A 14,271-nucleotide genomic window follows, 5' to 3' on the forward strand; every position below is an offset into this window, starting at 1 on the left:
AGACATTACTATTATTTCCTGATTCTGAACGACGTTTTGTTTTGGAAAATTACTGGATTTTTTCCACCACATCTATCAACGACTAACTCTTGATGTAAGATACTTGCCTCAGTCACATGGCTACCTTCTTAATACCATATCGCTTAAATGACACTCACAAGCTAGTAAAATGAACAAATGGCGGCACACTTTTGTTCATCTTTATGAGTATTCATAAGTCGGATGTTTGTATCTTTAGGACTACCTGTACATACAAATGAATTTAGAGAACTTTTCCCTATGAGGACAATATTCACTATTTTTTCCGTCCATTCATTTCCAGCTTATGCTTCAATACATTTACTGTAGCAGATTTATTTTCTGTGGGTTACTTTTTTTAAACTTGACTAACTTCTGGACATTTAATACCTGTCAGGTAGTCATCACACTGACTTAGGAAGCATAGATTTAGATAACCCTTGTACTGATTCAGTTTGTCCTCATACTGATTTAGGTAGCCTCCATCGTAATTCAGGAAGCTGTCCTACTGATTCAGGTAGCCTCGACCATGAGTCAGATAACCTTCATCATGAGTCAGGCAACCTCCACCATGATATAAGTAGCCACCACATAGTTCCTGGTAGGCCTCACATTGGGTAGTCTCCACACTGATTCACGTTAGCCTCACACTTTTTCATCTTGTTGCGATTACACACATTTCTGATGTTGACTGATGACATCCTGATAGCATTATGGACACATTTTTGACATTGCTGACTCTCCACCAGATCATTCGTCTTACTCGACCATTGGATTCTTGGTTGGAACACGTGAACTTCACCGTGCTCTTCAAATGCCTGACAGTAGAGGAGGTGTTACAGGTGTTTGCTGCCACTGTCCTTGAGAGACGAATCATTTTCATTGCAGATGAACTTGGGTATAATACACTCATTTGTACACAATTATTTGCACAATACATAAGTTAAATAAATACAATGAATAAAACCAGTAAAAAAACAGAACTTAAGTAAAAAGAGAATATTAAACTTCATCAAAATCCCTTTTGATTTCTGAAAATCCCATCTTTTCGCACTGTCAATTTGGCATTGTGCAACCTTGTGGGAGTTTGCAATCCATATATTGCCAGTGACATTGCTCATAATGGGCAATGTTACTGGCATGGCTTAAATGTGAGTTGCTGTTGAATGTTGTTGAAACTTTGTAAAAGGTTTGACTAACAAATGATCAATTTATTCTCCTTTCCTCCTATGCTTGTAAAAAAATATTATTTGCCCGGTTTCCTCCACTAAATTGATAATTTTTCATGAATGTCTATGTTTATATCCATTCTGTAAATGTGCTTAGACTTCTCCTTGTAGATCTCTGCGGTCCTTGCTGAGGTTCTGTATATGTTTCTGCACTGTTGATCCACTGCACAACGCAAGTCTGGATGTTGTATCGCATGAAAATATCCCCTATAATAGGACCTCTTTATGGGGTCCTATTATAAGGGATATTTATTTTCTATAATAGGACGTCTCTTTATGGGGGTCCTATTATAGAAAAACAATTTTTTTCAGGTCTCTACAAATACATGGTGGTCCTGATAGTTCGTCTCCCCCTGATAAGGGTGTGTTCATCCTCAAGGTGAAGTTCATGTTCCGGACAAGGCTGCGTTCAGACAGAAAAATCTAATTTTTAAGCCCATCCATCTTGAAAACAGATTGCTCATTTGTAGTCTGAACAGTCACATACCACATAAAATCCAGTGTTTGCATTGACACTACTTTTGGGAGGTAGTTTCAAATCTCATTTGGACTGAAGCATCTCAATCTGATTAGCTCCAAACACACCAGTCGGTTTTGACTGTGACATTACTGTACATGATGCAATAGCCAATGCACCGGAAGAAAGAGCATCACGTGTTACCAAGCAGTAAAAAAATGGAAAAAGAAGTTGGGAACGCTAGTTGATGAGGAGACTCGTAGCCTGTTCATTTTCTGCACCTTTAGTAGTAACACACCCCATGTTCTTTCTGGTTATTGTTGCTACTGTCACAATTATATGAACTCACACACTACACGCACTGGACAGTGCCTCCTCTCCAACGTCATGCTACAGCAACCCGTCAGATCGGCCAATAATGTGGCCCAGTCTGAACAGAGCAAGATTCCGTTTGGACACTTGATAACTCAGTGTCAGCCCCAAAAATCGTATATGAAAGGGAATCTGATTGGAATCCACTTTGCCCGCAGTCTGAATGCAGTCTACGGTAGCATGTAGCCATGACTAGGCTGAGAGCGAGGTACTGAATGCCTCTAACTAGGTGTTGAAGTCAGCTAGTATTTGGTTAACTCTTTAGCTCTGCTTTGGTCTATGTATGTGTAGCCTGCCTCTGTGTGTCCCTATATCCTCAACATCACATACACGGCACATTTGTAAGAAGGAAATACGTAGTCACAAAGTTACTGAAAGTTTAAAAGCTATGGACCACCGCTAAGTGCCAGTGCATGTGTTGCACGTGTTATACATGTGTACCACAACTCGGGGGGTGTAGCAGGAATTGACAGAAGGAGCTCATATAAACAAAGCATCTGGACCAGAAGTTGATTTTATCAGCATTTGACCAAAGATACTGAAGACCGTGGATCAGTTTGGGGAAGACATTTCAAATATAGTGTAGTTGGGGATCTGGCAGCTGAAAGACATTAATTAAAAAAAGTATAAAATTGAACATTTAAGTCAAGCATGCCTTCTGTTGCTTCTGGTGTTGTTTTTTGTATTATATTCTGTATTCTATTATGTAGTTTCTTTAAAAAGTAAATGACAATGTAATGCCTCTTGTTAAACTGAGCTGTCATTCTTCTTCTTTTCCTTTCAGCTTTTCCCTTCAGGGGTCACCACAGCGAATCAATTTCCTCCATCTTGCCCTGTCCTTTGAATCCTCTTCTCTCACACCAACTACCTTCATGTCTTCCCTCATTACATCAATAAACCTCCTCTTTTGTCTTCCTCTAGGCCTCCTGCCTGGCAGTTCAAAACTCAACATCCTTCTACCAATATGTTCACTATCTCTCCTCTGGACATGTCCAAACCATCTCAGTCTGGCCTCTCTGACTTTATCTCCAAAACCTCTAACATGTGCTGTCCCTCTGATGTACTCATTCCTGATCCTATCCTTCCTGGACACTCCCAGAGAGAACCTCAGCATCTTCATCTCTGCTACCTCCAGCTCTGTCTCCTGTCTTTTCTTCAGTGACACTGTCTCTAGGCCAAACAACATCGCTGGTCTCACCACAGTTTTGTACACCTTTCCTTTCATTTTAGCTGAAGCTCTTCTATCACACATCACACCTGACACTTTCTTCCACCCGTTCCATCCTGCCTGTACACGCTTCTTCACCTCTTTTCCACACTCTCCATTGCTCTGGACTGTTGAGCCTAAGTACTTAAAATCCTCCACCTTCTTGATCTCTTCTCCCTGTAACCTCACTCTTCCACTTGGGTCCCTCTCATTCACACACATGTACTCTGTCTTACTGCGGCTAACCTTCATTCCTCTCCTTTCCAGGACAAACCTCCACCTCTCTAGCTTCTCCTCCACCTGTTCCCTGCTCTCACTGCAGATCACAATGTCATCTGCAAACATCATAGTCCATGGAGATTCCTGTCTAACCTCGTCTGTCAGCCTGTCCATCACCATAGCGAACAAGAAGGGGCTCAGAGCTGATCCCTGATGCAGTCCCACCTCCACCTTGAACTCCTCTGTCACACCTACAGCACACTTCACCACTGTCTTACAGTCCTCATACATGTCCTGCACCACTCTAACATACTTCTCTGCCACTCCAGACTTCCTCATACAATACCACAGTTCCTCTCTGGGCACCCTGTCATAAGCTTTCTCCAGATCTACAAAAACACAATGCAGCTCCCTCTTGCCTTCTCTGTACTTCTCTATCAACATCCTCAACGCAAATACTGCATCTGTAGTACTCTTTTTTGGCATGAAACCATACTGCTGCTCACAAATGTTCACTTCTGCCCTTAGTCTAGCTTCAACTACTTCTTCCCAAAACTTCATTGTATGGCTCATGGCTTATTCCTCTGTAGCTGCCACAACTCTGCACATCTCCCTTGTTCTTAAAAATGGGCACCAGCACCCTTCTCCTCCATTCCTCAGGCATCTTCTCACTATCTAAGATCCTGTTGAACAACCCAGTCAGAAACTCTACTGCCACCTCTCCTAAACATTTCCAAACCTCTACAGGTATATCATCAGACCGACTGCCTTTCCACTCTTCATCCTCTTCAATGCCCTCCTCACTTCATCCTGACTAATCTTTGCTACATCCTGGTCCACAAAAGTCACCTCTTCTAGTCTTTGTTCTCTCTCATTTTCCACGTTCATCAACTCTTCAAAGTACTCTTTCCATCTTCCCATCACACTACTGGCACCTGTCAATAGACTTCCATCTCTATCCTTAATCACCCTAACCTGCTGCACATCCTTCCCATCTCTATCTCTCTGTTTTGCCAACCGGTATAGATCAGTCTCTCCCTCCTTACTGTCCAACCTAGCATACAAGTCCTCATAAGCTTCTTGTTTGGCCTTTGCTACCTCTACCTTCACCTTACGCTGCATCTCCCTGTACTCCTGTCTACTCTCCTCAGTCCTCTCAGTGTCCCACTTCTTCTTGGCTAACCTCTTTCTCCGTATACACTCCTGTACCTCCTCATTCCACCACCAAGTCTCCTTATCTACTTTCCTTCCAGATGACACACCAAGTACTCTCCTACCTGTCTCCCTGATCACATTAGCTGTAGTTGTCCAGTCATCTGGAAGCACCTCCTGACCACCCAGAGCCTGTCTTAACTCCTTCCTAAAAGTCCTGCAACACTCTTCCTTTTTCAGCTTCCACCATTTCGTCTTCTGCTCTGCCTTTGCCCTCTTGATCTTCCTCACCACCAGAGTCATCCTACACACCACCATCCTATGCTGTTTGGCTACACTCTCACCTACCACTACTTTACAGTCACTGATCTCTTTCAGGTTACACCGTCTACACAAGATGTAGTCTACCTGTGTGCTCCTACCGCCACTCTTATAGGTCACTCTATGTTCCTGCCTCTTCTGGAAGAAAGTATTCACTACAGCCATTTCCATTCTTTTTGCAAAGTCAACTACCATCTGTCCTTCTGCGTTCCTCTCCTGGATACCAAACCTGCCCATCACCTCCTCATCACCTCTGTTTCCTGCACCAAAATGTCCATTGAAGTCTACACCAATGACAACTCTCTCACTTCTAGGTATGCTCTGCATCACTTCATCAAAGTCCGACCAGAATTTCTCCTTCTCCTCCAGCTCACATCCTACCTGTGGAGCATACCCGCTAACAACATTGAACATCACACCTTCTATTTCTAGCTTCAGACTCATCACTCTATCCGACACTCTTTTGACCTCCAGGACATCCTAACAAACTCCTCCTTCAAGATAACTCCTACTCCATTTCTCTTCCCATCTATACCATGATAGAACAACTTGAATCCTGCTCCTAAACTTCTAGCCTTGCTACCTTTCCACCTGGTCTCCTGTACACACAGTATGTCTACCTTCCTCCTCTGCATCATGTCAACCAACTCTCTACCTTTTCCTGTCATAGTTCCAACATTCAACGTCCCTACTCTTAGTCCTATACTCTTGGGATTCCTCTTCTCTTTCTTCGAGCGAATGCACTTTCCTCCTCTCCTTCTTCGACCAACAGTAATCCAATTTCCACCGGCGCCCTGTAGGTCAACAGCGCCGATGGCGGTCGTTGTTAACCCGGGCCTCGACCGATCCGGTATGAAAGTCATAGGTTTGATTCGCATCTTTGATTTGGCAAAAGTTTTACGCCAGATGCCCTTCCTGACGCAACCCTCTGTATTTATCCGGGCTTGGGACCGGCACAATAAGACACTGGCTTGTGTCCTTTTGTGGCTACATTTTAAACTGAGCTGTCATTACTGCCAGTTATTGACCGTCTGTAAGTTTCCAAGTGTGTTGGTAATGTTGCATATGTTGGCGTCTTATGCTCCTACATACATATATCTTATCTCATCTTTATCTGCTCATTCGTAGTCGGGTCATGGGGCGCAGCAGCTTCAACAGAGAACCCCTAACTACCCTTTCTCTGTCCACATCTACTGGGGGATCCCAAGGTGCTCCCAAACCAGTGTTGAGTTATAATCCCTCCAACTGGTCCTGGGTCTGCCCTCAGTTCTCCTCCTAGTTGGAAGTGCCAGGAACACCTCCCTAGGGAGGGGCCCTAATGGCATCTGCACCAGATTCTCAAACCACCTTAGCTGACTCCTTTCCACACGAACAACAGCAGCTCTACACCAATCCTCTCGCGAATAGCAGTGTTTCTCAGCCTATCTCTAAAGGAGACACCATACATACACTATATACTGTATATATATATATATATATATATATATATATATATATATATATATATATATATAGATATAGATATATATATTATATATGCAGCTGGATAGTACAGTGGTTAAAGTCAACTGACTTGAATGCAGGAGATTGTGGGTTCGAATCCCCAGCATCTGACGCGGGTTAACAAGGTCCGCGTCAGATGCTGGGGAACCAGGGCAATCTGATGAGAAATGGGCTACTGGAACAAGACACACATGGACAAGGGAGGAGAATACGGAGTTGTTGGAATGCTACTACACAAGTAATCCCAGAGAGAGGGGATATATGGGGCGGATGTGGGACCAATGGATGCTTCGAAACCCACAATCAAGGCTAACAAAGAAACAGCTGTTAGCCCAGTGTTCCAACATCCGTAACCGAAAACTGCTGTCACAACTAGAGATCGATGAAATACAACAACAATGCTACGGCAAGGGGGAGCCAGGACGCCAGGTCAACGGGGGGATATCACCCCCCCCACAATCCATGATTGGGTACCAAGCCCCAAGAGACATAGACAGCCTCAATACAAGAGCTGCTGACCTGCGAAGGAAGATCGTGACCCAAATGGAAACCTGGAGCCTCCGACAAATACCGAAGCTAAGTTGTCAAGTACCTTCAGAAGATCTGCTAGAAGATGTGAATGCTGCAATAAGAACCATCCCCACAGGGAACATAACTGAGACCAACAAGCTGATCCACAGTACAGCAACAGTAATCCTCGAGATGCTGGGACACAAGATCAACACAGGGCATAACAAACAATACCCTCCATGGAAGAGACGGTTACAGGCCAAGATAAAGGCGACACGGAGAGAAGTCAGCCAGCTAGCCGAGCTACAGAAGGGGAACATGGTGAATAAAGGGGCACCCAGGAAATACAGCAAGCTCTCCATACCTGTAGCACTCGAAACTGCCAAACAGAGACTAACAGCTCTGGCTACCCGACTGAAGAGATACACCAAGGAGATTGAGGCCAGGAGAATAAACAAGACCTTCTCCACTCAACCAGCAAAGGTGTACTCTCAGTGGAAGGGAAATAGCATCCGGCCAGACCCACCAAGAGCTGAGGTGGAGAATTACTGGAAGGGCATATGGGAAAGAGTAGCATCACACAACACCGATGCCCAGTGGCTAGTGGACCTAAGGACTGAACACAGCTGCCTCCCAGAACAAGAACCAGTAACCATCTCAATGGCAGACATCCAAGAAAGAGTGTCAAAGATTAAGAGTTGGTCAGCACCGGGGCCGGATATGATACCGGTGGTGGGCTCAGGTGTCACCGGTGTTTGATCACCGTGGACCCTGCTCTCATCTCTGCTGACACAGAGTGAATCTGGGGAACCTACGGCCGCTCTGTCGGGCATCCTCGTCTGCTGCTGGACCTGACCCGCCAGCTCCTGCTACGCTCGGCCTGGTTAACGCCAGATCACTCGGAAATAAGTCGTTTATTCTTAAGGATTTCTTCACGTTGCGGGATCTGGATTTTCTCTTCATCTCTGAGACGTGGTTGGGTGTCGGTGAGACTTCTGTTTCACTGAACTTTTGCCGGACGAGTGTTCTTATTTAAACTGTCTACGGATGACTGGCCGAGGAGGAGGACTTGCGACTGTTTTTAAGAATGACTTTAAGTGTAGACAGATATCGCCATCATCCTCCCCCACCAGCTTTGAGCTGAGTTGTTTGAGGTGGGTCATCCTCACACGGTGCTGTGTGCTGTCTATCAGCCTCCAAAGCCTAACAGCAACTTTTTAACAGACTTCTCTTCTTTTCTGGCCGATATTATGCCAAAATATGAGCGCGTCCTTCTTGTTGTGGACTTTCAGGTGTGTTGCCCTGAAAACCCTCTGGGACTTTTTAAATATTATTGACTCTTAATCTTGTTCAGTCTGTTCTGGGTCCTACACATGAATGTGGTCACACGCTTGATCTGGTTTTATCTTATGGTTTGCCTGTTTTTAACCTGGAGATCTGTAAGGCGTTTTTCTCAGATCACAAACCCATACTGTTTGAGGCTCCTGTTCACTTTCACACAGTTAAAACCTGTGTGTCTGCTCGCAGATGTCGAGTTATTAACCCCTCCACTGCTGCTCTCTTCTTTGAGGCTTTTGGACAGAAGTATGCAATACCAAAATCAGTGCATGAGGATACATAGGATCTTAACTCCTGGTTTGTCGGTACCTGTCAGACTGCCATTGATGTTGCAGCTCCTTTAAGGACCAAACGATATAAAACTTTATTGGAGCCCTGGCTGAATGAAACAACCCGTTCTGCCAGACAGGAGTGTAGAAGAGTGGAACGAAAATGGAATAAGGACAAACTACAAGTGTCTTTTCAAATATTGAGGCATGGTTGGCGTAATTATCAAATATCTGTGGACACCAAAAGACAATATTTGTCTGACCTTGTTGTCTCAAACTCACACACACCTCGTGTGTCATTTAAAGTTATTAACTCTGCTCTGAATCCACCACAGACTGTTGGAATTGATATCTCTCTTGCATTGTGTGAAACATTTCTTTGTTTTTTCATTAGTAAAGTGTCTTCTGCCAGAGCACTTGTTTCACCTACATCCAGTGACCCTTCAGTCCCCGTCCACACAATGCCGGAACTTTTTGAAAACACAACTTTTTTGTTGCGTTTACGCCTTCCATCCACATGACAACACAGATATCCGTAACGAAAATGCAACTTTTTGAAAACGCTGGGTCTCTGTTGTGTGGAAGGTGTATCCGCAACTTTTTAGAAACACTGACATCTTGCCTGCGACAAAAACCGCTGTGAAATCATATGTATAGGCCCATGTGTACAAACATGATGGATGTACGAACCTTGTTGATGGCAGCATTCTTGCAGGTGTTTATAGCTTTCTTGTGTCTCAAAGCAAGATTGCTGCTGCTGCTGCAAAGAGAGCACGAACGAAGGTTGGCTATTTTCCGTTGGAGGACTGCTCCACGTCGAAGACATGTTACAAGACAAAGACGCCGACGCCAGTTCTGCCAGTTAGTGGGACAACTTTGAGATGGAAATCGTTCTCCCGGAGGAATGGCGTGAGAATTTTTGCAAGTCCCGTTCCTCACTACTGTCCTTGGCAGAATTGTTACGTCCTTACATAGAGGGGCAGTCTACTGTCATGCGATCACCGGTCAGCGTGGTCAAAAAAGTTGCCTGCACACTGTACTATTTAGCTGATGAGGGAAGGCTACGGAAAACAGCAAATGCCTTTGGTCTGTCAAAGCAAAGAGTGTCTCAAACATTGTTAGGCAGGTATGTCATGATGTAATTGTGCACTTGGGACCCAAATACATACCGTTGCCCACAACAGAAAGTGCGGTTCATGTGCTTGTGGATAATTTTGAGAGGATGCATGGCCTCCACCAGTGCTTAGGTGCAGTGGATGGCACACATGTATCAATAAAGCAACCAACAGGCACTTCCAAAGATTTCCTAAACATGAAAGGGACCTTTTCCTTCAATGTTCAGGCCATGTGTGACTATAAATATTGTTTCATGGATGTGGTTGTAAAATGGGCTGGAAGTGTACACTATGCACGTGTTTTTGCCAACAGTATCATCAACGATGCCCTCAATAGGGGCAAAATTCCTCCATGTGCAAGACAAATAGTGGAAAACGAAGAACCGATCCCAGTTTACATTTTGGGCGATCATGCCTATCCCCTGCTGCCATACCTAATGAAGGAATATGCTAAAGTTGGAAGTACAGCTCAAGAGCAGTATTTTGGGCTTTCCTTGGGCAGAGCTCGTATGGTGATCGAGTGTGCCTTTGGATGACTTAAGGCCCATTTCGGAGCTTTAAGGAGAACTATGGACATTAATCTACAGGAAGTGCGTAATGTAATTTATGCATGTTTTGTGCTGCATAATTACTGTGAGGCTACTAAAGACACGCTGGATGACAACTGAGTCGCTGAAGCCATTCAGCAAGACAAGAACAACCAGCCAACCACAGTTGTCAACAGAGACAGTCTGACAAATGAAGGGAAATGGGTCAGGAGGGTCTTCACCCAGTACCTGGATACATAAAAAGGATTTTAAAAGGATTTATATGTCTTTATGATCCAGGTCTGTTCTTTTACACAGCTCCACATTGGTTACTTTAACTTTCCACCAGATGTGCAGGATTCTTATAAAGCAGGTGTTGATAAAAGTTTGCAGCCTGTCTTGTGAGTTTAGTTGCACGTGTAACTCAGTTTAGTTGAGTTGAACTCAGTTTACATGGTGTCATGTTAAACACACTTCTTCTCAAAACTGTTTATTTAACATCAAAAAATGCAAAACAATGCGCTTCTCCAAACTATCAATTACAAAAACAAAGCCTTCTCATTGTCACAAACCAATTTCTATTAAACTTTACATTTCTAATATTTTTATAACCACCTATTTTACAATTTTAACAACATTTAAAATTGTGGCTCAGTGGCTCAGAGGAAGAGTAAAACGTCTTGAAGACAGGATCGCCCAGCCATCGGGGTTTGGAATCCCGCTCCCGCCAGAAGAACCATCAAAGTGTGAGCCGACGGTGGGAGGCGTCAGCTAACCTCCCAGCCACTGCCAAGGCGCCCTTGTGCCAGGCGCCGTCCCCCCTACAAGATGCTCATTGGGGCGCGACCCTCGTGCGCGACCGGTCACTCTGCCTCCTTGTACCTCTGTATGTCCTCTCTATACTAACTGTATGCCTACAGGCCCCTAGTGTGTGCTGTGTTCTGGGGCCTGTAACGGCTGTGTGTGTAATTAACACATATATGTACATGTGAAGTGTGATGTGTAAAAAGAATTTCCCCAAGAGGGACAATTAAAGTAATGGTTATGGTTATTTTGAACATAAATATTAACAATAAACTTACAGCTCTGGTCGGCTTTTCTGCTCATCCTGGAAGAGAGCTTCTGTATAGGAAAACCCAGTGAGGCGCATCCTGTGTGCTTCTGTGGGCTCCACTAACGACAGAGGCATGTGAGAAGGCTTGGGTGGACTGATTGGAGAGGCGACGGGTATGACATGTGCGCTCTTTCCTGGTAAGGCATGTAGTGTAGCGGCTGAGGCGGAGGAGGTGGAGGACTCAGCACAACTTGTTTCAACACAGCAAACCCTTCAGCAACTGATGTGCTGAGCACATTTAGGGATTTTGCAAGTGTGTTAAAGTTTTCCGCTGACCGTCTTTCTGATGCCTCAAACGCCAACAAAAATCTTTGCATCCGTCGATCCTCATCCATTAATTGCTGCGACTGGGCCTCAGTTGACAGCTTCCTCTTCAGACGCTCATACCTGTAGTCTTTCAGCTTGGCCTTGAAAAGAGATTTGTAGGTCGTTAATTTAAAACAATGGTATCGTATTTTGTGCTCTTCCGTGTGGTATCATGACAAAGAATCAGCAATTTGATTGGTACCAAAACAAACAGCAAACATTTAGAAAGAGTCAATGAAAATACATGCCTGCAGTGTGTCTCTGCGCTGTTGCCCTGCGTGTGTCACACTGCTCTCCACATCCGTGTCAGCATTCAGGGCCTCCATGGCGGACGAGTCGGAAGTGGCCGAGGATGTGGACGGCGAGGGAACAGGAATGTTTTCCACCAGGTCAGCGGTTTCAGTCCAAAAAGGCACGGCTGTGGTGGCGGGATAACCGCCCCATATCTCCTCGCATAGCTCAAAGTACAAAAGAAAGACCCTGCCAGACCTGCTCCTACATGCTTGTACATTGCCTGACAACGTCGGGGCTCCTATTGAGAAGACGAATGGTGTCCTGGGGATCACCTCCCAGATCAGGACCAGGGCATCACAAAGCTCCCGGACAGTCTGAGGAGCAACCTGGCAGTGCCGGATGGACCTAAATATGCTATCCCAGAGGTGTTCTATTAGGTTTAGGTCAGGTGAACGGGGGGGTCAGTCAATGCTATCAGTTCCTTCATCCTCCATGAATTAACTGTATACTGCAGCCACTTGAGGTCGGGCATTGTCGTGGCCCAGGAGGAAGCCCAGGTCACACTGCACCAGCGTAAGTTCTGACAATGGGTCCAAGGATTTCATCCCTATACCTAATAGCAGTCAGGGTGCCATTATCTAACCTGTAGAGGTCTGTGTGTCCTTCCAGGGATATGCCTCCCCAGACCATCACTGACCCACCACCAAACCAGTTGTGCTGAATGGTGTTGAAGGCAACATAAAGTTCTCCACACCATCTCCAGACTCTTTCACGTCTATCACATGTGCTGAGGTTGAACCTGCTCTCGTCAGTGAAGAGCACAAGTCTCTAATGGCGTAGTTGCCAATGGTGATCTATGTCAAATGCCAATCGAGCTCTACGGTGTTGGGCAGTGAGCACAGAACCCAGTACAGGATGCCGGGCCCTCAGTTCACCATCATGGAGCCAGTTTCTGATTGTTCAGTCAGAAACATTTACACTAGTGGCCTGCTGGAGATCATTTTGCTGGGTTCTGGCAGTGCTCATCCTGTTCCTCCTTGCACAAAGGAGCAGATACCGATCCTGCTGAGGGTTTAAGGTCCTTCTACACTCCTGTCCAGCTCTCCTGGAATAACTACCTGTCTCCTGGAACCTCCTCCACGCTCTTGAGACTGTGCTGGGAGACACAGCAAACCATTTTGCAATGGCAAATATTGATGTGCCATCCTGGAGGAGGCACAACCTCTGTAGCGTCCAAGTACCACACCATGTCGATCCAAGCCGAATGAAGAACTACAGTAGTAGAAAGTCATCCATCCATCCATCCATCCATTCTCTTCCGCTTATCCGGGGTCGGGTCGGGGGGGCAGCAGCTTAAGCAGGGAAGCCCAGACTTCCCTCTCCCTAGCAACTTCATCCAGCTCCTCCGGGAGAATCCCAAGGCGTTCCCAGGCCAGCCGGGAGACATAGTCTCTCCAGCGTGTCCTGGGTCGTCCCCGGGGCCTCCTCCCGGTAGGACGTGCCCGGAACACCTCACCAGGGAGGCGTCCAGGAGGCATCCTAACCAGATGCCCGAGCCACCTCATCTGGCTCCTCTCGATGCGGAGGAGCAGCGGCTCGACTCTGAGTCCCTCCCGGATGGCCGAACTCCTCACCCTATCTCTAAGGGAGAGCCCGGACACCCTACGGAGGAAACTCATTTCGGCCGCTTGTATCCGGGATCTTGTTCTTTCGGTCACGACCCATAGCTCGTGATCGACCGGTAAATCGAGAGCTTTGCCTTTCGGCTCAGCTCCTTCTTCACCACGACAGATCGATACAGAGTCCGCATCACTGCAGATGCTGCACCGATCCGCCTGTCGATCTCCCGTTCCGTTGTACCCTCACTCGTGAACGAGACCCCAAGATACTTGAACTCCTCCACTTGGGGTAGGATCTCATCCCCAACCTGGAGAGGGCACTCCACCCTTTTCCGACTGAGGACCATGGTCTCAGATTTGGAGGTGCTGATTCTCATCCCAACCGCTTCACACTCGGCTGCGAACCGCTCCAGTGAGAGTTGGAGATCACGGCTTGATGAAGCCAACAGCACCACGTCGTCTGCAAAAAGCAGAGACGCGATACTGAGGCCACCAAACTGGACACCCTCAACGCCTTGGCTGCGCCTAGAAATTCTGTCCATAAAAGTTATGAACAGAATCGGTGACAAAGGGCAGCCTTGGCGGAGTCCAACCCTCACTGGAAACGAATCCGACTTACTGCCGGCAACGCGGACCAAACTCTGACATTGGTCGTACAGGGACCGAACAGCCCTTATCAAGGGGTCCGGTACCCCATACTACCGAAGCACCCCCCACAGAACCCCCCGAGGAACACGGTCGAACGCCTTCTCCAAGTCCAC

The 14,271-nt window shown here is 46.1% G+C and overlaps 1 protein-coding gene across 2 annotated transcripts in view; it reads left to right on the plus strand.

Moving 5' to 3' along the window:
* The window catches only part of dennd2da (DENN/MADD domain containing 2Da), a 97,712-nt gene that overhangs the window by 78,863 nt on the left and 4,578 nt on the right, over positions 1-14,271 (plus strand). For both annotated transcript variants that reach the window (XM_068326507.1, XM_068326498.1), the window contains one exon: positions 768-916. In XM_068326507.1, the coding sequence (XP_068182608.1) occupies positions 768-916 (149 nt within the window). The remainder of the gene's footprint in view (positions 1-767; positions 917-14,271) is intronic.

The sequence above is a fragment of the Antennarius striatus genome, chromosome 2 (assembly GCF_040054535.1).
Source record: "Antennarius striatus isolate MH-2024 chromosome 2, ASM4005453v1, whole genome shotgun sequence".
Classification (NCBI taxonomy): Eukaryota; Metazoa; Chordata; class Actinopteri; order Lophiiformes; family Antennariidae; genus Antennarius; species Antennarius striatus.